General features: G+C 36.3%; 1 protein-coding gene and 1 non-coding gene across 4 annotated transcripts in view; one reads left to right on the top strand and one right to left on the bottom strand.

The window, feature by feature from the left end:
* Nucleotides 1-27,721, top strand: part of Cul3 (cullin 3) — an 83,396-nt gene that overhangs the window by 7,398 nt on the left and 48,277 nt on the right. For 2 of the 3 annotated variants that reach the window (XM_090354912.1, XM_090354911.1), the window contains exon 2: nucleotides 15,414-15,611. In XM_090354912.1, the coding sequence (XP_090211038.1) occupies nucleotides 15,414-15,611 (198 nt within the window). Of the gene's footprint in view, nucleotides 1-15,413; nucleotides 15,612-16,576; nucleotides 16,640-27,721 lie in introns of those variants that run through there. The other variant, XM_090354913.1, reaches the window with a different exon arrangement.
* LOC150048857 (small nucleolar RNA SNORA40) lies at nucleotides 20,395-20,519 on the bottom strand. The gene has a single exon (XR_016539194.1). It is a non-coding gene; the product is annotated as a small nucleolar RNA SNORA40 (small nucleolar RNA).

Genomic DNA, 27,721 nt, shown 5'->3' with positions numbered 1-27,721 from the left:
CTTAACTTTACCTAGAGCAACAAGCTTACCTTCTTGAAGTGAGGTGCCTGTTTACTTTATAATCTGTCAGCCTTTGGGCCCCAGTGGTGTTTATTGCCACATCAGTCATTTTCTCTTTTGGCTGAAACTTGAGAAATGCTCTTCTTCTCAAACCAGTTATTAACTTTTTACTCAGGTTCCCTCAGATTTTGAAAATTTTAATACTTTCTTTGGACATTGCCACTCTGTTCATTTTGTCCACTGGCATATGTGAATGGAAATTATTCCATTTTTGATAGTTTTATTGTGTTTACTGTATGTCAAGCTTGGATGTATGGTGGTGATCAAACAATGCTGGCATCTTTGTTGTAGTGATTTTCACTCTGTTTTTGGAGCTTGTTATTCATTCCATGTACCTTCTAACTGTTGTCACTTTTATAAAAGGACAAAATGGTAATGCATACCTCTTAAGACTGTTCAAAGATAGTTACTACATGTAAACATATTACAGTAGTTCCTGGCACATAATAACTGTAAGCTGTTACTTAGTAATTCTGTTCTCTTGCTGGTTGTTTCTTTCTCACAGTAGTATGTTCTGTGCATGTCAAGAAGACTTGTGTATTTTCTCAAGCCATGGTGCTATTGTTCCTATTTTCCCTACACACCAGCCAGACATACCAGCAAAAATGCATCTTGGGTAATTCCATGCATCAGCCTTCACTGCTAATACTTTCTAGGCTATTATGCTCTCCTGGAGACAATCTGAAGGACCCTGGTCTCTAATTTAGCCGGCCTGTCAGTGCCTCAGGGCAGTTTTTCTGTGTTCCTTGTAAGCGCCCTCTCCCTTTTCCTACTGAGCCTTTTGTAATTTTAATCACAGTCCTTAAGCTATTTATTGATAATTTTCTTATCTCTCTTCCAGAAACCTCTTCACAGCTTCACTGTGAAAAACAGTGGTGGTAGTTAAAAGCTCAGCTCTCTTTCTTATCCTCCTCCTCATGGTCACTCTCCTACTATTCTCTACAGTCCAGAAAATAAGAAAGCATTGACCATTTCCTTTTTAAAGACATAATTTTGTTAGAGGAGGCATCCTGTCCAGTTTTTATTGGTCTTAATTGGTACGGCATAACACTATTCAGTGTATAGTAGGCAATGTTGGATTAATACACTAATGTAATACTCTTTGGTTTCATATTAAGTGGGAATTGTGGACATTTTTCAAAAAGTAATAAAGGCTGCTTTCTAGTAAGTAATAATGTTAGAATTTTCAACGAAAATATGTTGTTTCTCTTAGGACATTCACATTCAGATTCTTTCAGGGATCTTGAACGAACGTTTTCTAGGGTCCAGCTAAGCATAAAGATTAGAGTTGGTATCTTTGAAATCTCCCTTTGATTATTTAGAGCTGTTCCTGTGTGGCCATTTGCACATGGAATTCGGTAAAATAAGCCACAAAACTCTGTTAACTATTGCTTTAAAATCACTAGTCAGTAGAGTAGTCCTGATTCTTTAAGAATGAGGCTTTATGTACCTAATTTGATAATAGTAAGAAATTTCAAACTCTGTAATTGCCTTACTTTGTTTGCTATTAGAAAACATTTACTTTATATAGAGAAGGCAATGTTGAATGAATACACTAATGTGACATTCTTTAGTTTGTCTCATATTAAGTAGTAAATGTGCAAGTGGGTATTGCACAAGACTTCTTAATTTGACTTCTGTCATTGACTTAGAATGAGAGAGAAAGCAAATTGACTCAACTTTGCTATTTATAAGTTGCAATTTGGCTATTTACTGCTGAGTGAATAAACTTCAAAGGGAACAATTTCTTAGAGCTACTTTTCTAGAAGTGGTAGCTCAGTGCCTGTAACCCTAGATACTCAGGAAGCTGAGATCTGAGGATTTTGATTTGAAGTCAGCTGAGGAAAGACAGTCCATGAAACTCTTTATCTCCAATCAACTTCCGAAAAGACAAATGGTATAGCTAAGAGAGTACTAGCTTTGAGCTGCAGGCTCATGGACAGTGCCGGGGCCCTGGGTTTAGACCTGCAGTACCAGCATCAAAAAGCAGACAAACAAAAATTCTTTAACATAGTGCTTTGCAAGTTATTCTGCCTGAAGCATCTTCTAGCTTAACACTTAAACAACACTTCAATTTACTTCATCCTCTCCAAAGTTGTAAAACTAATGTTTTTGCCTTTTTAATCTCCAGTAAAAAGGCCTTGCTTTATAATAAAGAATAATTACAACTTGTTGAATATTTTCTTTGAGCTAGGGTTTTTTTTTTATTATTGTTGTTGTTGTTTTTGGCAGTCCTGGCTTGAACTCAGGGCCTGAACACTGTCCTTGGGCATTCTTAAGGCTAGAGCTCTACCACTTAAGCCACAGCACCACTTCTGGCTTTTTCTATGTGTGTGGTACCGAGGAATCAAACCCAGGTCTTTGTGCATGCTAGGCAAGCACTCTTGACCACTAGGTCAAACTCCCGGCTCCTAGGCTATTTTTTGAAGGAATTTTGAATTACCTTGAATTCTCAAAACAGTTTAGGTTTAACATTAGGCCTATTGTAAATCCCGATGGAGTTCAGAGATTCATCAAACAATTATATAGAAAACTAGAAAAGGATAGAGCTGTGATTGTGTGTGACACAAAATTCCATGTCCTTTCTGTAATGCCACACTGCAATGTTAATGGATTTTAATATTTTGAACTAATTTACTTTCTTAATAGGAGCATACTGGAGATTAGTTTAAATTATTGACCATAGGCAGATCCAGAGGTTTTGGAGCAGTACTATGTTTTTTAAAAAAAGAATTCATCAACTTCTAGCTCTTCAGAGAGATGTAAGCTGAATGAGCCTCTTGTATGTGAATAGAAGTTAAAAAAATTTCAGATTGTATTTTTCAGACATTTATATATATAAATTGCTTAAAAGGGGACCTTAGCAAATAAGGTGACCAGAATTACAATCAAAAGAAAAATATGGGGGCTGGGAGTTTGGCCTAGTGGTTGAGTGCTTGTCTAGCATGCACGAAGACCCGGGTTCAATTCCTTGGTACCACATACATAGAAAAAAGCCAGAAGTGGTGCTGAGGCTCAAGTGGTAGAGCGCTAGCCTTGAGAAAGTCCAAGGAGAGTGCTCAGGCCCTGAGCCCAAGCCCAGGACTGGCAAAAAAAAGAAAAAAGAAAAACATGAATTGACTTATTTTTTTGAAAACAAGGTCTTTCCAATTTTAAATCGTAAGGCTGATAATACTGCTTTTGTAAAAAAATGAAAAAATAGTTTGCATTTTTAAAATATAGTTAATTTTTGTTTGCAAGAGTATACTAAAATATTCATATTGTTACTGTATCTTGACTTTGTTATCTGGTATATCGTATATGTGCTTATTTGTTTATTTGAAATAGGAAAGGGAAGGGGGAAACAAGGTGATTGGGAAGGGGTGGAAGGAGGGAAATGGGGACAAAAACATGAGGACAGTGTGTGGGAAGTAACGCACCTACTACCTGGCGAATGTAATTGTAACCCCTCTATACATTTCCTGACAATTAAAAAGTAAAGTTTAATGCTGTTAATCCAGAGGATGTTTCTGTAAAAACTGTTGGCGGATGGATGGAGAATTAATAGAATTTGTAGCTATTATGTTTGCCCTTTGCAACCTAGAAAATGTAATTATTAGAAAGTCCAAATACTGAACCTTTTAGACTTTAAAAAAAAAGAAAAAATATACCAAAATAAGAAATTAAACAGTGAAATGATTCGGAAGCACAAAGATAGATACTTCATATTAATAATTTATTTCTCATGAAAGTGTAAAGATTCATGATGGAATGCTAAGACTTTGGGAAGCTGGGAAGTTTACAGGCAGGGTGCTGGTGCATTGAGGGCTCTCTGTTCCCAAGGTGCAATTGGATGTGGCATGCTCCGCAGAGGAAGAATGCTGTGTCTCAGGACAGAAAGCAGAGGGGATTCAGTCCTTCAATTTTTGTATGATATTACCTGATCTTATTCAGAAGGCTCCACTATTAAAACCTAATCATCTTTTGGCCCCACCCCTTAATACTGTTGAATTATTTTTCACTGTGAGTTTAGAAAGAATCTTTTTATTTAACAAATGAGAATGTGGAGACAGATAAGGGCTATGTTCATGACTGATTAAGATAAGAAATATGTTCCTAACTTGAATTTATGGAAGAATTACGATTAAAATAAGATTTGGGGGAGCCATATTCTGCTGACTCATGATTATGGTTTGAAGCCAGCCAGGGCAAAGTCCCTGTGAGACTTTTATCTCCAGTTAACCACTCAAAAACCTGAAGTGGTGATGTGACTCAGATAGTAGAATGCTAGCTTTGAGCACAGAGAGGCTTAGGGACAATGCCCTGGCCTTTAGTTCTAGCTCCACAACTAACCCCCCCCCCCCCCCCCAAAAAAAAAAGGTTGTGTGTGTGTGATTTTTGGTAAGTTCTTTTCTCTAGACCAGATTCTGACCAGTATAGTCAGTGATATAGTTAATTCAAAATCATTTCTTATTGAGCTTCTTCATGTTTTAAGTTGGCATGGACAGCTTGAGTGGAAGGACACTTGAGTTAGGCCCCTTGAATTTCTCCATTGCTCTAGTTTTGTGATATTTGATAAGCTTTGTTTCAGCCTTAGATTTATCTCTCTTTAAAGTAGGAGTATCATGCTTTGGTGATGAGTGTTAGGTACTGATAGGAAGCAGTAAGGAAATTAACTAGGTTTTGCATACTGTGTGTATATGTGTGTGTGGCAGAGTGAAAGAGAGGACGAGAGATGTTTCAAGCAGACTCCATAGCAGATTTTTTTTTAATATGGATTTTATATGATAGAATTGTGCTCTGGTGACTCATTCCTGTAATACTACTTGCTTGGCAGGCTGTTATTGTAAGGATTGTGGTTTGTGGTCAACTCCAGGTAGAAAAATTGATGGAACATCTTTTTAACTGAGAGTTAGGCCAGTTACCTTGGCTAGAAGAGGAAGCCTAATAAAGGATCAAAACCAAAGACTGGAATTATTACATTGGTACCAGCACCTGCCTATCCAGTCCTAGATCTGAGCTCAGCCAGGCGTGGTGGCTCATGCCTGTAATCCTAGCTACTCAAGAGGCTGAGATTTGAGAAGCATGGTTCAAAGCCAGCCCAGGCACAAAAGGACCCGATACTCTTATCTCCAATGAACCCTAAGAAAATTGGAACTGGGGCTTGGCTTAAGGGTAAGGCAGTAGCCTTGAGCTGAAGAGCTCTGGGACAACCCGGTGACCCACATACAAAAACAATACTGCTCCTTCCTCTCCCTCACACCTTCACCCCCTGAGTTTTATATAATGAGCCTTGTCGTGTCATCACATCTGATTACAGTTAGGTTCATTCAAAGACAAAATAACTGTGGTAGTTTAAACATTTTTCTTTTAAGTTTTAGAGGATTTTATTTCCTATTTATACTTGGATTTGAACTCAGAGTCATACTAACTTGTTGCTCTACCACCTGAGCCATGCCTTCAAAGCCCTGTTTTTGATTACTATTATTATTATTGTTATTATTTTGTTAGTTTTGAGGTTTGAACTCAGGGCCCTGGGCATTGTCTCTGAGCCCCTTTGTGCTCAAGGCTAGCCCTCTGCCACTTGAGCCATGGCTCCACTTCCAAGTTTTGAATGGTTACTTGGAGATAAGAGTCTCTTTGGGACTTTTCTGCCTGGGCTGGATTTACATTGTGGTGGCATGAGCCACCGGTGCCCGGCCTTATTTATTTTTTGAGATAGGGTCTCCTTAGGGCTTTGATTCCCACTCAGGTGCATCCCTAAGCCACTTTAGGCTTGTTGTCCTTCCTGAGATGACAAGTGAGTGCCCTTGCACACAGTAGTTCTAGATTGTGAAGTTTAACAAACTTTTCTGCTCTGATTGCCTTGAATTACAATCCTAGATTCAAGTAGCAAGGATTACAGACATAAGCTACCAATATCCCATCTCAGTTTATAGAATTTCTTTTTTAAGAAAAGTTGGTAAAGGGGCTGGGATGTAGCTCAGTGGCAAAGTGCTTGCCTTAGCAAGCAGTAGGTTTGATTCCAGGGACCAAAAAAAAAAAAGATTAAAGCTGATAAGTTTATTCATTTTCAAAACCAAATTTTAGTGACTTCAGCTACTGGGGAAAAAAAGTAAAAGTAATAACAGTGCTATAATTGTGATTAAAATAAATAATTTTAGATTTTAGAAGTATGAAATCCAACTAACCACTTTTCTATACGATTTTTTTTCCTCCTTAATATTACAGCAACTATCTGGAGATTCTATGTATAAAGTACATGATTCCTATTTCTCCCATTATTTTTTTTGTCAGATAAATGTTTAAATAATTTTATATGTGACCTATTAATTGTAGTATTTCAGATTTAATAACATATTATGAAGTACAGCAAATTGTGAGTAAGCTTGCAGAGTTACTGCGTTCAGGAAGCCCGCTCACGATTTTTTTTATTTTATCTGTGATGAAAAATCAGACACCAACAAATTGCCTCAGTGAGAGTATAGTATAGTTCCCATTTAACCAGTAGGCGACCAAAAATATTTGGGAAAAATTGTATAAAATCGTGTGTATAAAATTGTGTGTATAACAATATGTACAGACTCTTGCCTTTCCCAGTAATACAACTATTTACATAACATTTACATTGCATTATCTATAGTTAGAGGGTAACCTAGACTTGATTTAATGTATAGGGAGGATATGTGTGTATACCATTTTGTATAAGGATCTTGAACTCCCTTGGATTTTTAGTGTCCATAAGGGTCCTGGACTCAAACCTCTGCTTTTTTACATGATTGCCTCTTATTTTGGTCATGTCATTCAGATGATGAAATGTTATCTATCCATATATACATATGATATATGTATATGCTTACATGTGGTTGATTATTGTTGATACTCTTAAGCCAATTCTGTAATTTTAATGGACTTTGGTAAGCTAATCTGGATACTTGATCTTTTTTTCATATATTTTTATTGTAATTAATAGAAGGGTTACATTATATTCACCAGATAGAAGGTATATTACTTCACAAACATTGATACCCTTTCTCATGTTTCCGTCCCCATTTCCCTCTGGATACTTGATCTTTACTTTGTGTTTATGAAAAAAATACTACATTTCCTAAACAGCTTTATTTTGGAGTATTCTCATATATTAAGGATGCTGATTATAATTGAATCCTGTTGATTGAATTTATAGATACTAACGCTGTCCTGTATTTAAATGATATTAGGGCCAGTTGACTAGATCAGGCTTAGTTTCTGATTTCATGGAATTGTTCTAAACTGCTATGCTTTTCTAGTTGATAATCTTTCTCTTTTCCTCTTTATTTATACTTCCAGTTCATAATTTCCACTGTAAAGAGAAATAGTCAAACAAATATTAATATTTTTACATTCATTTTAAGTAATTAACAAGGTCGTATGTCTATTGTGTGGTAAAGTCCTGATGAAGCCAGGATCAAATCATGCAGAAAGAAGCAAACATATCTGTTGTGCACATCCTCCATGCCACATGCTTTCATAAACGCTTAGTTGCCTCAGAGTGCAGCAGTACTCAAGCCAAGAACGGATGAGAAAAGTGAGGTTTAGGAAGTTTTAATAATGTACTTTATTAAAGACTGTGCCAAATTGAGCTGTTGGCCCCAAAGTCTGGAACTATGGCCATTTTTGATGGTTGACAGTGATTAAGAATTATTATAGATGTCTTATGTTATTGAATTATTAGTCATCAAGTAAGATTCTGTTATTAACTGTTAAACAGATTGTGTTCAAATAATTCTTTTGAATGTCACTTGGCATCATACCATGTATATAATAAAAAAGGAAGTGAGACCGTATATATTCTGAGCTGGAGCTTTCTTATACAATGTTTGTATTTGTCTAGAATACTGCTATTCCCAAAGAAATTGTTTTTGGGGCTGAAGCTTGAAAATAAGGTCATGCATTTTTCCTTCTTTATTTTTTTCTAGCTGTGTCATTCTGAATTGCCTGGAATTTCACATTTTCACCCATTTCTCCCACCCACCCTATTTCAAATTTCTTCATGTAGATGATACAAAGGACTAAAGACTTCTTGTGCTTTGTATATAGTGAAGCAAAGAACACAGTTCTTTTCAGCTCAGATTCAGTTTGTCTTATGATATAGTTCTGTCCAACTTTTGGTAATTACAGAACTGTGACGATGTATAAGTATATAACAGACTTATCTGCTTTTGAGATCGGGCATTTTGAAGTTATCTTTTGAGATAATGCAGATGAACAGTCAGGTATTTTTTAAAGGAAATCTTTTTGAGTCATTTTTCTTATGGGCAATTACAAATGAGGAAATAACAATTCTGGATTGGGAGGAGGTATGGTAAGTTTTGAAAATATTTGTTTTAATTCTTTATAACTCATTATTTAAGAAAAAAATCTATTTAGTCTACTAAATAAATGTGTTCTGATCACTTTATAACTTGAGTTTCTTGGGGAAAGGTTGTTTATGGAACTCATAATTAACTGGCAAATACTAAATGTGCATATGTGTGTATGTACATTTTATTTTATTGTTTTGTTTTAAAATAGAACAAAGCTGCAGCCTTGATGTTCACATTCCTTCTATGTGCGTGTGTGTGCGCGCGCGTGTGTGTGTGTGTGTGTGTGTGTGTGTATTTTGGTCCTGGGGCTTGAACTCAGCTCCTGCCTGTGAGCCAGCTCCATTTCTGGTTTGTTGGTGAGTAATTGGAGATAAGACTCTGACTTTCCATCCTACTGGCTTCAAACCACAATCCTCAGATCTTAACCTCCGGAGGAGCTAAGATTACACTAGGTGTGTTTTTTGTTTTTTGCAATTACTGTCACCCTCATCAGTGTCATTAATGAAATTAAAATCCTGCTCAAACAGTTGATTAGACTGCCACTTTAGGAGAAAACGTACTTAAGAAACATACTTAAATTGGAGCCTTTAAATTTGATACCTTTGTGAAGTGTAGCTTATGTTTTTATTGTTAACATATTGATGTTGAACATTTAATCTTTAAAAAAAAAACCTCTCAGTCATAATTAATGTGTTTATCAAGGATTCGCCAGTAGGAGATTTTAGGCTTATCTGTAACAATTATTTTGCTAGTGTTGTTGCATTTGATGCCAGGACCAAATTGTGTATATGGAGGGATTTCTGCTGGCAACTTACTTCACTTATTGTGGGTTTTTTGGGGGACTTGTTTATTTAGAGAAAGGAAGACTGTAGCTTATTGATCTCTCTTGAAGGGCATATTCTGTTCTTTTTTTTTCCCCAGATAACATCAATACATTTAATATTAATATTTATTAATAAGTCAACAGCTTTCTGAAGTCTTTAAATAGGAAGAATGCTTTTTTGATAAGTACATTTAAGAAATGTCTGCTGTCATACTTAATTCATTTGAAAAAGATGTTTAAAAATTAGGTTGTTTTTAGACAAGCACATTCAAATGATTGTCCATACTATTGTTCCTAGTAACTATCCACATTTTCAAAATTGCATTCGAAATAACATGAAGTATTCAGTAGACATTTGTTTATCATCATCTAAGTGATAAAAATGTGAAGAAAGTTAAGAATCTCATAACCTTGAAGAAGATGCAGTATTGCCCAATATGAGATAGATACATTGGAGTGCTATGGAATTGGGGAGAATCATTCATTTTGAGGCAGCCAGGGAGCAATTCAGTTTCTTAGAGTCTATGATGTCCGAGCTAGGTATAAGAGAACACATAATGAATCAGATAAATAAGCAGAAGGGGAACCTCAAGAAAAGTTTGGATGGGAAGTAAGGGGAGCAAGGTTCTGTAACAGCAACAGATAAACTGCAGCTAGATCTTGCAAAATGTGTTCCTCCTGAAGGAACTTCTTACCCCCATCTTCACTGAAGGGTTTGGATAAGAACAAATGTTAAATGTAGGGTTATGCTTCTGTTTTATAAAATTAGGTGGCATATGTTGTTGTAACTAAAGATAGGAGAAAGGTCTGGAGCATTGGAGATACATGGTAGAAGATAAATAATTCTAGGTTTGGGGGGGAAATCTAGATTGGTCATATAGAAGGGAGAATCATTAACATAAACCAGTAATGTTATCTTTTTTTAAAACGTGTGCTTTGGAAGTTTGGTTAAAACTAGGAAATCTTGCTAAGCAGTGGTGGCTCATGCCTATAATTCTAGCTGCTTAGAAGGCTGAGATCTGAGGATTGCAGTTCAAAGCCATCCTGGGCAGGAAATCTGTGTGACTCTTAATCTCCAATTAATCACAGAAAAACCCAAAAGTGGTGCTGTGACTCAAGTGGTAGAGTAAAAAAAAAAACAACAACTCAGCGATTGGGTCTAGGCCCTGAGTTTAAGCCACAGGAGAGTGCCTTCCCCCCTTCCCCCCCCCAAAAAAAAAAGCAGGGCTGGGAGTTTAGCCTAGTGTTAGAGTGCTTGCCTAGCATGCCTGAAGACCCGGGTTTGATTCCTTGGTACCACATACATAGGAAAAAGCTGGGAGTGGTGCTGACGCTCAAGTGGTAGAGCTCTATCCTTGAGAAAGTCCAAGGACAGTGCTCAGGCCCTGAGCTCAAGCCCAGGACTGGCCAAAAAAAAAAAAAAAAGTTAGAATACTAAGAAAAATTTTTCTTTTCTAGAAAAGAAATGCACACAGTTTAGACTCCCTTGAGGCCAACCTATGCATGAGAAGTTGTAACCATGATAATGAATGAAAATACATAGAGACTCAGAGTGGAGAATAAAAAATGCAAAGGAGAGTAATAGGGCCGAAAATTGTTTATATGACTTTAGGAAAAGGAGACAAAAAGAATAATCACGTTTCTGAAAGAAAATTACATTATGTTTCATGTGACAAAGTTTTATCTTTCACGTGCTTTTTTACTTGTGTACATATCTATCTGCAAAGCTTAAAAGTTACATTCCTTTCAGATATGTATTTGATGAATGTTGATTAGAGTTTAGGATAGATTAGAGTTTGATAGATTATATTGTATCTTGGGCTTTTCTAAGCCACATTTACTGACTGTCTTATTTAGCCTTCATGGCAGTCTTTTGAGATGGATAATGTTATTAAACCCATCCATATCTACTGACTGTCTTATTTAGCCTTCATGACAGTCTTTTGAGATGGATAATGTTATTAAACCCATTTTTAAAAATGAGGAAATCAAGGCTTAAAGGAGTTTAAGTATTTGTCCAAGTTCACATGGCTACTGAGTAATGGGCCATGATACATATGGACATGGGTCTTTTGACAGCAAAACCTGTATTCTCTGCTATTATGCTGTACTGTGTTTCCCCAGATAATCAGTGAGTCACATTCTTATACTGCTTTTCCATGCTACTACAATGAAATAGGTGAGTCTAATGATTTGGATTTGGGGATAATATAAATTTAAATACTAGCTCTGTGATTTTGAGGAAGTTACTTAATGTCTTTTTCTTTGTTAGAAAGTATTTAGTAGTCACTAAAAGACACATAGGTATCCTTTGGCCTAAAGATTGCTGCATCTGTGAGATATGAACACAAAATAATAGAACATACATATAGTGTGAGACAACTCTTTTTTTTTTTTTTTTGAATTGATTGTAGGGCTTGAACTGAGGACCTGGTTGCTGTCCCTGGGCTCTTTTGTTCAAGGCTAGTGCTCTACCACTTTGAGACACATCTCCACTTGCAATTTTTGTTTTGTGTGGTTAAGTGGAGACAAGAATCTCATGGGGAATACTCTCTGATCTCAGCCTCCTGAGTAGCTAGGATCACTGGCATGAGTCACCAGCACCTGGCTTATGAAACAACTTTTAAAAAGTTTTTTTCTTGGGGCCGGGAGTTTGGCCTAGTGGTTAAAGTGCTTGCCTAGCATGCATGAAGACCCGGGTTCGATTCCTCGGTACCACATACATAGATAAAAGCCAGAAATGGTGCTGAGGCTCAAGCGGTAGAGCTCTAGCCTTGAGAAAGTCCAAGGACAGTGCTCAGGCCCTGAGCTCAAGCCCAGGACTGGCAAAAAAAAAAAAAAGGTTTTTTCTTAAATTATTATCTTTAGTTGTACAACGGTGCTTCTATTCAATTTGCCAGTTTTTAATTATAGTGCATCTTAATTGATATTATTTCTTTCATTCAAATTCCTCCTTGTATTCTAAAAATTCTTTCGGTTCTCTTAGAAACCTTAGTTACTTATGCTGAGTGTTTTTTCTAGTTTATGTTGGTCTTTAAAGATCTTAAAAAGATGATTTGAAATGTTGCTCAACTAGTAGCAATATAGGAATCTCTGGAATGGATACTTCTTTCTTTGCAGTTGTTTTGAATAATCTATATTGTTATTTAATTTCAGGAAATGTCTTAGCTTACTTATAACTTAGATATATTCTGTGAGCAAACTAAAACCAGATTGTACATGGTATTTGAGACCATAGGCTACTTTTGTGGGTTTTAATTTTTTGTGTGTGAAAAATTTCATAGAGAACCACACCTTTATCTTTTTACATGAATGTTATTCAGGGTATCTGGTTAAAAAATGCATAGCATTTTAATTATAGGAATACACTCTTTGAAAATCACTTGTGTAAAAGTCATTGATAGACCTAGGACTGGGTTAAAAAAGAAACTGATATATTAAAGCATTAAAAAATAAAACTCAACATAAAAGATTAAAATAAGACTTGATTTGAACCACCTGTTTAGGGATTTTCTTGATTTACAATTCATCTGATCTTTTTTGTTATCCAGCTAGAACGAGAGAACTTGTTCTTTCACTCTCATATCTATCTGATCAGTTTTGGCACAGATTGAACTAGCTCAGTAGTTTTTATCTAGTTCAGGTGAGAAGGTATAGTGCTTAATTACATTATGACCAATGTTACCCAATTCAAGGGTTTCCTAGTCATATATCAGCAGAAAATCACTCAGCAGTGCTTGTTAGGTACTGAGGAATTACAGCTGCTTAAATTATGCCAGATGATGGTGGCTCAAGCTTGTAATCTTAGCTACTCAGTAGGCTGAGGTCTGAGGATCCTGTTTCACAGCTAGCTGGGCAGAGTCCTTAGATTCATTTAATTACAAGCCAGAAGTGGAGCTGTGGATCAAGTGGCAGAGCCCCTCAAGCAGCCCAGGCTCTAAGTTCAAGCTCTAGGACTTGTGCAGTGTGTGTGTGTGTGTGTGTGTGTGTGTACATATGTATAATGTATTTATATACACTGTGTTTATATATACATATGTATGTATATATGTACACTCACACAATCTTTGAGGAGCTGACATTTCAGAAAATACAAAGAGAAATGAGGTTGAATTTGGGTGGTCAGTAGTGAAGGGATATTAATACTATCCATAGAGTAGGCATTTAAAGATTCATTGTGAACTAACTAAGCAGAAGTTTGGGTCATTTGGTCATGCGCATATCCAAGGGAAGAACATTCTGGAGTATCAAATACCAGGATACTGGAAACGGTTTGATTATGTGTTCCAAGGAGTAGTAAGGAGTCTGGTGTGCATGAAATAGTGTGATCAAGGAATAAAGAGATGAATTGAGAAGTAATAACATGAAAAAGGCTTCATGAGACATAGTAAACTTGACTTTAGTTCTACTTGACTTGGGTATCAAGGAAAATAAGTCATTTGAGGATCCTGAACAGAGGAGTGATATTATTTTATTCATGTTTTATAGCAGACAGAAGTGTGCAGAGGGTGTTTGAATCATTTGATGATGGTTTGGACCATCATGGTGGCAATGGAAAGTAGTGAGCAGGAGTTACACCCTAAATGTATTTTGAAAGTGAAGACAACAGTATTTCCTGTCAGACTGGAAGTGAGATGAAGAGAGGAAAGATAATATCTTTGTCTCCTTAGTAACTAGAAGGATGAAGTAGACATTTGTTCATTTGGAAGACTACAAGGCAAAAAGTCTGGGGAAAAATAAGAACTTACACAGTACTTTGTAACTTACAGGCTTATTAGGCATTCCATAAGAAATTGAGTAGGTAGCTGGGTATATGACTTGGATATGCAAGGGAAAAGGCCAAAAGGCTATATAAAACTGGAGGTTAACTTAAAGCCATGAGAGTAGAAGCGATCCACTTCACCTAGAAACTTAAGTGTAGATAGACCAGAGGTCCAGAACTTGAACTTTGGATTACAGATTTTAGTAATGAGTAGATCCAGCAAAACAGACTACTGAGGAATCCCTTTTGGTGATACTGAGGCTTGAACTCAGTGCCTTATAGTTGTTAGGCTGGCACTTTACCACTCAAGCTGTGCCACTAGGTTATTTTTGAAATAGAGTCTTTGTTTTTGCCCTAGGGAGCCTAGACCTTTTGGTATTCTTAATTTATGCTTCCTGTATAGCTGACAGGTGATCTCCACTCAACTTTGGAATAAGAATGGATCTCAGAAACTTTGTACAGGCCTTGAACCACAGTCTCCTAGCTTCCTAGGTACCTAGGATTATAGCCATGAACACCCTCCCACACACTAGGAATCTATTTTAAGGAAGAGTGATCTGCTCTGACAAAATGAAATTTGATTAGAGGGCCTTTTTGAGAGAAGTTACAGTGAAATGGTAAAGAAAGCCACCTTACAGATTAATTAACATGGAAGTATTTTGTCAGACTTTATTTTTTCTGTGTGTGTGTGTGTGTGTGTGTGTGTGGTTTTAAAGGTTTTTGTCGGGGCCCGGGTGGAGCCTGAAATCCTGAAATTGTACATTTCTAAACATTCCTATGAGATTCCTATTTGTACCACCTGTTACTTCCCTTAGATACAAGAACTTGGTGCTTGTACACAAGAACTAACATATTATACCAACATGATCATATTGAGTTATGATCAAACTTCCTGCAATGCTTCTTCAGATTGTTTTCTATTTTCCTAGTAGACTAGGAATTGTTTATCCTCGAGGGAGGATGTAGGGGATAGTGTGAAATTATCTAGAAGAGTGGAATCAGGAGGGAAAAAGTGGAATCAGTAGACTAGAGTAGTGAGTTTTAGGAAGGGTTCACTTGAGGCTAGTGGTCATGAATTTCGGCTTCAGTTAAGTAAATATGGGTATGTGTTACTTCTAACTGTATAGGTTCATGTAAGGAGCGCAAAAGGACATGTGCTGTTGGAATTCAGCATTTCAAGTAGTACATGGAAAAGTTGAAGTGTGTTGGTAGGTTTAAGGTACATAGATGATGACGTTATTTAAAGCAAAGAGTTCTATGGGTAAAACTGGAAGAGGTAAAAGATTAGGGGAAAATTACATTTATCAGCTTTAGAAATTCAATTCTTTTTAAAAAGAGGTTACTACCATCCTTATAATTCATGAGATTTATAAATACCACCAGTTGCAGAAACATTTCAACCATTGGTTTTTCTTTTGTCTCTTCTCTCTTTTGGATATTACAGATGACCATGGATGAAAAATACGTAAACAGCATTTGGGACCTTCTGAAAAATGCAATTCAAGAAATCCAGCGTAAGAATAACAGTGGTCTTAGTTTTGAGGAGCTATATAGAAATGCATATACAATGGTTTTGCATAAACATGGAGAAAAGCTCTACACTGGACTAAGAGAAGTTGTTACCGAACATCTCATAAATAAGGTATCCAACTTTAAAGGACTGTTGCTAATATAATATTAACTATAGAAATTTTTTTATATTATATTTTGACTGTAATTTTGACTTTAAAGTTGACTAGATAAGCATTTTTGATAGTTTGTAATGAAGTTTATAATCTTTAATCATACCCAGTAAAGCAAATATTCAGTGATTTACAAGTGCATATTAATGTTACCTAAAATTAACTTTCCTTAACAAAGTTTTACCAGCCATTTTAGCTCTCTTTTTTAGTATATATGAAAAACAAACTATATTCACTAATAGAAACTGACTTTACTCACTTTAAGTTCTGTGGTAAATGAATTTTTTTCAAGATAAATTAGTGGTAGACTAATATAAAAAATGGTTTTATGATCCCAAGAGAGTATATACACTTTTCGGAACAAGTTTTGTAAAGAAAACTACAAATAAAATGTAATTTTATTTCATGAGTAGTATAAAGAACTTTTGTGTACTATATACCATTTGCTAACATTTTGCCACAGTATTGCAACTCTTCCAATTGTTTTTGTTCTTATTACTGCTTTTGAATGATAGGGAAAAGTTTTAGATTTCATTTATTCTATATAATGCTTTATAAACTTTCACCTCAGAATAACAATATTTTAGTAAATCAAAGAACTGTGATCAAAATCAACTATTTATATGTACTGTTCTGCAGCTGATAGTCACATTTTACCAGCTATCCTGTGTAGCAGTAATGTCCTTGGTTTTCTGCTCCAGGATTCTATCCAGGATCACATACACAGTTCCTTCGGCTTTCTTTCTTCTAGCACTTTTACGTTTTTGAAGAGGATAAGTCAGTTGTTTTATAGATCATCCCTCAGTTTTGGTTTGTCTGATTGTTTCCTCATGACTAGTTTCAGGTTATGCATTTTTGGCAGGAATAATACATAGTGATGTTGTGTCCTCAGTGCATCACATCAGGAGGCACATGATGTCAGTTTATCCCATTATTGGTGATGTTAACTTTGATCACTTGGTGTTCGCCAGATTTCTTCACTGTGAAGGTACCATTTTTCCCTTTGTAATTAATAATCTGTTCAGTTTAATTTGGAACTTCTTGAATAACCTATTCCTTTAGGACCCTATCATGTGACGATTTTAGCATTCATTGATGACTTTCATCAGTTATTGCTGTGGTAGCTATAAAATCACAACATTCTACTTCTTCCTTTTATATTACCTTTCTCTTCAAGGGGGTGGGGATTTCATGACCCAAGTACTTTAATATTTAATGGAATAAGGTGATTGTGTTCTTCATGCAATCATATTTTTTGTTGAAGCTTTATTATTTATTCAGAGCTTTCAATAAAGAAATACAGGAATCCTGGGATATACTGTACTATCCTTAGGATTGTCTATGCTTTTCTGTTAGAGATGGAATATTTAGGTAACATTGTGAAGCATTGTGTATGTATGTGGCAAATACGTTGTATAGATAAATAATTTTGGAAATTCACATGAAAGAGAAATTACCTGGTCTATAGTACTTTGTGGGAAAGGAAGAAACTGAACTAAGCCTAAAATAATTGGGAACATATGAACAGTGGAGAAGTCATTTCAGGGTGACAGCATATTATTATAAAGAGTGAACTTGTTTGACAGAGGTGTGACAGATAAGCATTACAAAGCACTCCAAGAACAGATTATACAGAATTTGAATGCTAAGCTAAAAAAAAATGGATTGAATAGTAGAGATTTGGGGGGCCGCGAATGTAGCCTAGTGGTAGTGCGCTTGGCTAGCATGCGGGAAGCCCTGGGTTTGATTCTTTGATTCCACATACACAGAACAACCCAGAAGTGGTGCTGTGGCTCAAGTGGTAGCATGCCGGCCTTGAGAAAGCCCAAGGACAGTTCCTAGGCCCTGAGTTCAAGCCCCAGGACTGATTTAAAAAAAGAGAGAGAGAGATTTTTGGAAGATTTAAAGTGAGTGATAGTGTAACAATACTTGGAGATTAATGTGATAATAATAAAAATGTAGACTTCAGAGAAGGTTTACTAGAATAAAGACAAAACCTGGAAAAATTTTGAGGAGAAGTCAGAATTTGGTTCCTATGAAGTCCAGAGTAGAGAAATGATTTGGAATGATTTGAAGTGATGATAGATTTTGTTAGATGTCTATGTTATTTTGGCAACTCTTATAGCTGGAAAATTCCCATGAAAGCATGTTATGTGTGGGAAAAATTGTGAGTTATAACATGCTCAAGTTCATGGTATGTAGTACACAAGTTTAAAGCTATAGCAGAACTGGACATAGTAACGAATTCGGTAGCATATATTGAGCAGAAAATGGAAAGTCCAAAGCCAAGACAAATGAATACTAAGGAGCAAATTATGATAATGTAGCCCTGTGAAATGAAGATTGATTTAAGAAGTTTAGCATTAAAAATGCAAAGAAGTGTTTTGCTTAAAGTCATTGAAGGGTATAAAATTTGAACACCTGAGGTCTTACACATAGAAAGATTATGGGCGTTAAGAACAGTGGAAAAGTAAATATAGAAGAGGCATGTTCAAATTTGTCAGAAGTTTTAGGAAGTGGTTATATGTTTCATAACTTTTTTGGGGGGGGGGTTGGCTCATGGTGCTTAAACTTGGTCTGGGCTCTGTCGCTGAGCTTTTCAGCTCAAGGCTACTACCCTATCCCTGGGCCTGGGGGTTGTCCCTGAGCTCTTCAGTTCAAGGCCACTACCCTACCCCTGAGCCAAGCCTCACTTCCCGTTTTCTAGAGGTTAATTGGAGATAAGAGTCTGTTTCTTTTGTGCCCGGGTGGGCTTTGAACCCCAATCCTCAGATCTGTCTCCTGAGTAGCTAGGATTATAGGCATGACCCACTGTACCCAGCTGTTTCATAACTATTACTTTGTATTTGCTGTGTGTTAGGCCCAGTTTTATCGATTTTTTTTTTGTTTGTTTGCTTTTGGTCATGGGGCTTGAAGTTTGAGCCTGGGCCTGGGTGTTGTCCCTGAGCTCTTAAGCTCAGGGATACTGCCCTACCCCTTGAGCCACAGCACCACTTTCAGTTTTCTAGTGGGTAAGTGGAGATAAGACTCTCTTGGACGTTAGTGCCTGAGCTGGCTTTGAACCTCTGATCCTCAGATCACAGCCTACTGAGTAGCTAGGATTACAGGCACGAGCCACCTTGCCAGGCAGTGTATCTCTTTTATGATTGCTTTTTTGCATATTAAGCCCACTGGTCACAACCTAAAGATACTATTATCTCTGTTTTACAAAGAAAGAAACTGGCACAGAGAATTGGTAATTTATAACCAACCATCCACCAGTTACACTTAGTAAACAACCCAACTGGATATGAATTCAGATGTTGTGGCTTCAGGCTGAGCCCTTAGATACTTCTCTAGATCGGCTCTGAGGAAGGAATTAATTGATTAAGGGGTAAGGTGCTGAAATTGGCAAGCGGCTTCCAAGTAACTTGAATCTAATGAACCATGTCTTTATGGAAAGAGTTCTACATTTATAACATGGAGTTTTGGAATACTTTCTATGAAAAATATACTGAGGAATCGACGAGTGTGTCTATTATTATGCATTATTTTTTCTTTTTAAAACAATACTTTGTAGTCTCAAGACAGGTGTCTGTGTTATGTGTTATGGTTGAGAAATGCTTCATGCAAAATGTGAGACGGGAAGCCAGAGTTGGAGATCATTGTTTAAATGAATGAATTTTGAATCATGTTTTAGAAGATACTGAAGTTGTAATAGTGGCATGAGATATTGAAAAGATTCTAAGTTGTTAAAAAGATCCTATATTTGTCTTACCATGAGCTACCATGATAAATGCTCTGAGTGGTTTAAACAGCAACATTTGGTTCTCACCAGTCTGATTCTGGGAAGTCAGAGATCAAGATAGGTAGGTAGGTAGATTTTTCTTGTTACTAGTCCCTCCTGAAGGCTGTGCTTCAACATATGAATTTATAGATAAACATTAATATTCAACTAACATCTCAAAATGTAGGTAGTTCTTTATAATACCTTCACAAGACATGTATTCAAAGTTAGTGTACTAAAAGTCTATGCTAGATTTGAATTTTCTTCTGGCACATATTCATTGATACAGCTCTAGAATCTGATAAATTCTTTATTATTTTTTTTCTTTTATATTCATTTGACTATTTTCTATATATTCTGATTTATTTCCATGTGTCAATTACATTTCTGGAACCAGGTGATATCCCTGCTTTCATTTTGTTTTAACATATTTTTACATACATACAGTTTCTGTGTACATATAAATATACAAATAGTGCTTTGTTGTTTATATGCAGGACCCATCTTTCTATGGCAAAGAATTAGAAGGAAGTGTGTGTGCGTATGCGTGTGTGTGTGTGTGTGTGTGTGTGTGTGTGTGTGTGTGTGTGTGTGTGTGTTTTGCCAGTCCTGGGCCTTGAACTCAGGGCCTGGGCACTGTCCTTGGGCTTTCTCAAGGCTAGAGCTCTAACACTTGAGCCATAGCACTATTTCTGGCTTTTATTCTATGTATGTGGTACCAAGGATTTGAAACCAGGTCTTCATGCATGCTAGGCAAGCACTCTGCCACTAGGCCAAACTCCCGGCTAGGAAATATAATTTTAAAATAGAATCAGGGCTGATTTTTTTCATCTAGTTTTTCGTAATTTCAGAGTAAAAGTATTGACTTTTCCCCCCCTTTTTTTTTCAGCTTGTACGTCAGCTTTATTCACAGAGCCAACCTTCATGTGTTAACAGTATAGCCCTACCCTCCCATCTTTCCCAACTGTTGTAGGAATCATGTTCCTTCTTACATGTACCAAAACTCATACTCAGCAATGAGTTAGTTCTGGGTTCCAAGAAAGGACTTACTGTTTGCATCTGTCTATAAAGCTTTGTTACAAATTAAAGACATGTAAGTGCTGCATGAACTTTAATAGTGAAAGTTTTGACCTTTTTGTTTTGTTCTTGTAAATAGAGCAGTACACCAGACAGAGAACAGATGATGGGAAGTTCCAAAGAGGTCACTGGGGTTAAAATAAGTTGATTATTGGCTTTGGAAATAACTTTCCTCAAATAAAAATAGGCACAGAAAACCTAAGTGCTATTTTTCTAGTTCACTTCTGGTGAACTTTTCTTTAAAGTAGTGTTTCTTTAAGGAAACAGACCCAGGGAATTGGTAGCATTCTTAAAGTTCAAAATGCAGGGTGTGATGTGGCCTTTGTGCCTTGCTGTATGAAAAAAATCATAGTTTTGTAAATTTGGGAAACATTTCAGTTTCACGGTTCTTCCTCCTGTTTTCTAAAGAAATTTACTGAGTAAACATGGTAATATTGGAGGGGAAAAAAGGTTATTTTCTGATTATGAGAACTTTTATGTTTCACCTTGTCAGAACTTCAGAGACACCCTAATAATTCAACATCCAAATTCACTTACTATTTGCCAGGTTCTGAGTTTGGCATAACACATGTATTGATAAGCAGAACATACCTGATCGTGGCACTCATGGAACAGATAATAAACAGTGATGATTCTAAAATACAGTATTAAATATAATAATACAAAAACCTACTGTAGTAGATTAACAAGAAGAAAAAGGCTAGGTCAATTACCTAGGTCAAGAAAGGGTGCTTTCATGCAGTGGTAGTGTTTAAATCTTGTCTTAAAGTGAGAGTGTGCATTAGAAAAGAGTATTGTAAAACATTCCTATGAAGAGCCTGGTAGCCAGTGTTTGGGGTTTTACTTTTGTCTCTTCTTTTTGAGCCATGCAGTCTCTGTCACAGTTCCACAGTTTTGCTGCTGTAATACAAAAGCAGCAGTAGAGAATATGTGAGCGAATGAGTATGGCAGGATGCCAGTAAAAATTTATTTTATAAAAAGGCATCAGGCCATCCTAGAGCAAGACCACGGCAAAAAGTTTGTTGCGAATGGTGAGTTTAAGAATGGACAGAAGGCCAGGCAGGCCTTGAAGCAGTGGCAGAAGGGCTTTATACTACCTGTATGTATGGTAAGAAGCCATTCATGAATTTTAAGCAGTACACGCTGTGGTGCAACTTTTTAAATGTTATAGTGGTAGTTGTATTGAAAACTGGAGAACTCAAGAGTGAAGTGTGAGGGTACTAAAGGAGTAATGCTGTGGCTGAGATAAGTGATAGTGTATTGACAGTGGTAACAGAGAAGTTTTCAGATCCAGGACATATTTAATGCACGGAAGGAATGATAACCTGCTCATTGATGATAAACAGTAAGACAGGGAAGATTCCAAGATAATTTCTAGGTTTTAGAGTCTTGGACAGCTAGCTGGTGAGTGATTCTACTTTTTGGACAGATAAGTTTTAAGATGCCTGTAAAACTGAGTATGCAAATACAGTTCTGAAGATTGAACTGGAAATGTAAATGTGGGGTTGTGAACATACATAGGTGATAGTTAAGGTGATATTGGTAGGTATTCTAATGAGATCAGAGACAAAAGATCCAAGCTGGAACCTGAGGAGTTCAAATATTTATGTGTTTTGATAGATGAAAGATTGTAGTGGAGAATGAAATTGGCCAGGATGTTAATGGATGGCTCCCTTACCCCACCCCACCCCACCACTATGGTTGAATTCAGGACCTCATGCTTGCTGGAAAAGTGCTTTACCATTAAACCTCAGACTACCATGTGACCTGAGTCTTTGCTTTACCTTGTTTGTTTGGTTTTTTTTTTTTTTTTTTTTGACAAATCCCTAACTTTTCCCTACCGGCCTTGGGACAGTGAACCTGAACCTCTTGCCTTCTGCTCCTGAGTAGCTGGGGTTACCTTTGTGTACTACCACACCTGGCCTCAGTTTAATGGTACTTTAAGACTCAGTTCATCTAGCAGTTGCAGCGTTTCGTGGATATTTTATTTTCATGCATGTATTTCAAATGTTGAGACACAGTTATGAATTTAGAAATATTGAGTAGTTTCCTCACTTGTGGACAGTTTAAGGATAGAGTCATCTCTTCGATTGTCACTTGCTGTTTAGGCCTGGGTAGCTTTGGAATTTACCAGGCACCTTTGTTTCACATTTGCTGGATTATATGTGTGAGTCATCATACTTGGCTTGTTTATATTACTAGTACTTAGAAGCATTATAGTTTTTGAAGCCTACGATTCATACACTGTCATAATGTGTGTAAATTAAAGTGATTACAGTTATTTTTTAAGTGAGAGGGGGAACTTTAGTGTTAATTTGGCAAGAACTTTATTGTCTGTAATACTCAACAGGTTTCTTAGATATGTCATCTTTCAAAGCAATACTGTACAGTGATAAATAATATAGTCTCACAAATACGCCTATGGAAGCTAATTCATGTACTTTGAAACTTTGTTTTCCTCTGGGAAAAAATAGCAAAAGAAAAAGGGTATTATGGGCCGGGATTTTGGCATAGTGGTATAGTGTTTGCCTAGCATGCACAAAGACCCCATTCGATTTCTCGATACCACATACATAGAAAAAAGCCAGAAGTGGTGCTGAGGCTCAAGTGGTAGAGCTCTAGCCTTGAGAAAGTCCAAGGACAGTGCTCAGGCCCTGAGCTTAAGCCCAGGACTGGCAAAAAAAAAAAAAAAATAACAAACTTTTAAATTCCAGAAACAATTTCTTATTGATAAAGAAATTTATTTCAATTTTTTCTCAAAGTTTTCCTATCTGTATAGCTTATTTGAATAATCTTTTACAGTGATTGAGAAGGCAGAACAAATTTCTTCTGAAAACTGTCAATTGGGGACCTATTAAAGTGCCAGTGACTGATTTAGGCGTTTCAATATATCAAGCAATGATCCGTGCCTTTGTGCTTTGGACTTATGTATTTGGATCTGTGTCTTGGAGTCCTAATTTAAATTCTGAGCTCTTTGTTTTGCAAGTAGGGAAAGTGGAACCTAGAAGGGAACACATTGTTTTCTGATTTGGGGGTTTGGGTTTTTTTTTTTTTTTTTTTTTTTGAGGGTCTGGAGTTTGAACTTAAGGCCTTGTGCTTACTGAGCAGGGGCTTTACCACTGAGACAAGCCTCCAGCCAAGTAGCTTGAATTTTTAAATGGTTTTCTTCTTCCAATTTCTTTGTAAACTGAGAAGTCTTATTTGTAGAACAAATAACATTCTATCTTTTTGTATGTAGGGACGCTGAAAATGACATCCTTGTGTAAGCTATGTTTTGAATGTATTGATTTTTCTCTTCATTTTTAGGAGGGGGAAGGAGAAGAGCAAGTGTTTTAAATGGTATATTCATTTATAGGTAAATTAAGATGGTATGTGAGGGTACTACTAATGCCTCTGGAAATGAAGTTGGTAATTTTAAGGTAAGCTATGAACCATTTTGTAGGCCAGTTATTTAAGTAGATTATATTAAAAGTTTTTGATTGTTTTTCCCTTTGGTAGGCAAATACGAATGAGAAAGACTTTCAATGTGTGTTTGTTTACTATATAAATACAATAATAGAGTGAAATTAAGAATATTGATGAGTTAAGAATAAGATTTTTTGTTAACAAAGGCAGATTCAATTCTAACCCCGCAGATAATAAATATTTTGGCCACTAGCAAGTAAGTAAGACATGATGCCTGCAAGTGAGAAGCTGCAAGTTTTAGTGTGGTAATCAGAATTGAAGGGGACTTACTTTGCTGAGGGTTTCAGGATGAGATACAAAGCAGATATCATTTGGGGCAGGACCTTAGAGATTCATCATGTCATCAAAGACAAAATGCAGTCCTTGTAGGGAAAATGGTATATACTCAGTAGATCAGTGAAATAGAAAAAGTTGTTAAGTATATTTGTAGGAAATGAAAGTGTTAAAAGTGAATTAAATTAGTTTTGCGAAATGTTGTTTGGAGGTTCAGTCTTAATTTCACTGGTGAAATAAATAGCTATTATTTTTAACCTTTCAAAGAGATTTACTGCAGAGGAGATGTCGTTAGCTTGAGCACCATTTTCAAGGCTACACTGACAGTTCAGTTCTCTGGAAGTTTTTTTCTAACTTGCTGGTATTAGAAAAAACAAAAAATATGTTAAAGATTGGAGTGGTTTGGGATGGTGATAGGAATCAAAGAAAAGCAAGGCTGTGAACTAGATATAAAATCCTTTGGCATGATATGGAGTGAGTTACTTGGGTATGAGAGTGACGGGTATTGAGAGAGAATCTAGAGGATGAACAGTGGCTTTCTTTGAAGGGTTAAGAGAGTCGGTGATACTGCTTAATACCAAGAACTGCCAATTCTTGTATAATTTGCTGGGTAAATACAAGGTCTGTGAGAGCAATTGTTCTCCTACTGCCCAATTTCACTTCGTGTTCTAGTGGTGTTAATATGCATGAGCTATAGGGCCTTTCATTCATCTTTGTATCTTATTTTTATCTATCATTTGCATTTTATTGTCTTTTGAACTGGAATCTCATAATACCAGCTGTCCAGTAGAAACTACTGTAGTTTGTAACCATAAATTGCTAAGATTCATTTTATCTTTTGGTATAGGAAAACTACAGTTTAAATGCTCAGTATGACTTTGGGACGATCCATGTACCTTAGTAGGTTTTTGTTTGTTTTGAGATTCAGGTGTTCCTGCTACAAGCCACATAGTGATTTTGTGAAATTGTCTCATTTTTTCCCATGGTATCCAAGAGAACAGAAATGGTAATGGCTACATTGCATGATTTACATACATATGTACATATATATATATTTACTACTTTATTCACAGTTAAACTCTTAGCAGCATAGATACTGTTGCTCAGAGCAGAGTTCAACTGATACTACTGTGATAACTTTCAGTGTATCTTTTAGTATCTTAATCATTGGGAATTGAATACTTTTTTAAACATTTTATTTATTTATTTATTTATTTATTTGCCAGTTTTGGGGCTAGAACTCGGGGCCTGGACACTGTCCTTGGACACAATTTACTCAAGGCTAGTGCTCTACCACTTGAGCCACAAATACGTCTCGCCTCTTCTGTATATGTGGTATTGAGGAATTGAACCCAAGTCGTCATGCATGCTAGGCAAGCACTTTACCACTAGGCTATGCTCCTGGCCCTATGAGTTGAAATACTTTAAAAATGATCATTTGTAATAGAATCATTTTGTCAAGAATTACCTTTCTTCATGATCCTCAGATCTGTGACTCCTGACTAGCTAGTATTATATGCATGAGCCCCCAGTTAATGATATTCTTTTGGACTTGAAGCTGTAGTTTTCTAAGGTTTGTTGCTTTTTTAAAAAAAAAAAAATTTGAGCCAAGAATGCATCTCTTAAAACTGGTATCAAATATACCTCTCATGTTGCAGGTTATGTATGAATATGAAAATATATTAGCTTTACATCTTGTCTGTGTGCCGCTCTGAAGTTACCTCCTAAAATCATATTAATACTAATGTTAGGCTCCTCCTATGTCCCTGTAGAAATCATAAAATGAATAATAACATCTTATATGCTTTCATAGTGCCTAGCATCTGGCTTTGCTTATTGAAAGCAGTTATAAGTATTAGAATGATAAGGTTGGGGAAGGACTTACCTTTGAGTAGTTGATACGTGATACTAGGACCTCATTTCTTTATGACATTTGAAGAAAAGAGTAAAGGTAAGAAGTGAGGCATATTTGATTTGAAATTTTTTTTTTTTAATTTTGGCTTGAGCTCAGGACCTGAGCACTGTCCTTGGACTTTCTCAAGGTTAAAGCTCTACCACTTGAGCCTCAGCACCACTTCCAGCTTTTTTCTATGTATGTGGTACCGAGGAATCGAACCCAGGACTTTGTGCATGCTGGGCAAGCACTCTACCACTAGGCTAAACTCCCAGCCCTTGATTTGAAATTTAAAGAATTATGGTCTTTGTAAAATCTTTAAAGCTATCTTACCAACTGTAGGTGAGTTAAAGTCCAGAAAAACCTTCTGACAGCAATCAGGATAAGAGGACATATGCTATCATAATATATATATTCAGTTGACTTAGGTTGACAATATAATCAATGTTCCTATTGTTTATGTAAATTGGAGTTTTGACTATTAAGAACCTTTCAAAGAATGAAGAGTTGTTTCAGTGAGGTAGAAATAGAGGATAACATTTATCTATAATCCTGTGCTGCCATCATTCATTATGGGTGTGTAAGAACCTTTCAAAGAATGAAGAGTTGTTTCAGTGAGGTAGAAATAGAGGATAACATTTATCTATAATCCTGTGCTGCCATCATTCATTATGGGTGTGTAAGGTGTACACTTGTTCTCTTTCTCTGAAAATAGGAACACACTGCAGTGTCTTCTTAACCTTTCAAGTAAGGGATGCTCAAGTTGAGTCAAAAGAGTTTTAGAGGCGTTTCTTTCAGACTGTTGCTGTCAGGTTGATAGAGATGGCCTGTATCCCAAGGCTTGCCTCCCATTAGGATCATTGCTTTAGTAAGCCATTTTTATTGTTAAATCTGTGCCATGTCATTCAGATTTGATAAAGTGAAAACTGTTTTCAGGCCCACTAGAATTCTATTAATATTCTTTGGAAAAAAATTGAAATTTACTAACCTGGAAAATTTGCAAAAATGAAAAAAGCTAATCATGACTACAGATGATTATTAGCACAATGCTCAAATTTAAAAGTTGTTACATGAGACAAATGCTGTTTTTATAGATCACAGTAAATGTTGCACATTGGTATATTACATTGGCTTTATCAAATGAAACAAGCAACATGTTGTAGAGTTAGTTTAGACCAGAAAAGTATTAGAAGGTATCAAATGGTTTAGTCCTTTTAAAATTAAGTAGGGAGGAGGTCGGGGGGGAGGGGGAACATTCAAAATGTCATACAAAACTTACATAAATAATGAGGAGTAATACAGTGTTCTCTATTGAGTGAGTCATCTCACTAGAGCATGATGCATTGATCTGCTCAGTCACAATCATAGGTAAGAGGGACGTAGACTAGATAAAGTGATTTAGTCAGGGTCATAGTAACTGTTTTGTGCACGCTTGTTTGCAAATAATAATTTTGAATATTTTAGCTTTTGGATGAATGTTAAAATACTACAGATATCTAGAAAGGCACATCTCTTAAAGTTACAACTCTTGCACTTGTGTGTGTGTGTGTGTGTGTGTGTAACTAAGGTTTGAATTCAAGACTTTGTGTTACTAG

Source organism: Megascapheus bottae, chromosome 21 (assembly GCF_031878675.1).
Source record: "Megascapheus bottae isolate mThoBot1 chromosome 21, mThoBot2.hap1, whole genome shotgun sequence".
Taxonomy (NCBI): domain Eukaryota; kingdom Metazoa; phylum Chordata; class Mammalia; order Rodentia; family Geomyidae; genus Megascapheus; species Megascapheus bottae.
This window is presented reverse-complemented; position numbering and strand designations above follow the sequence as displayed.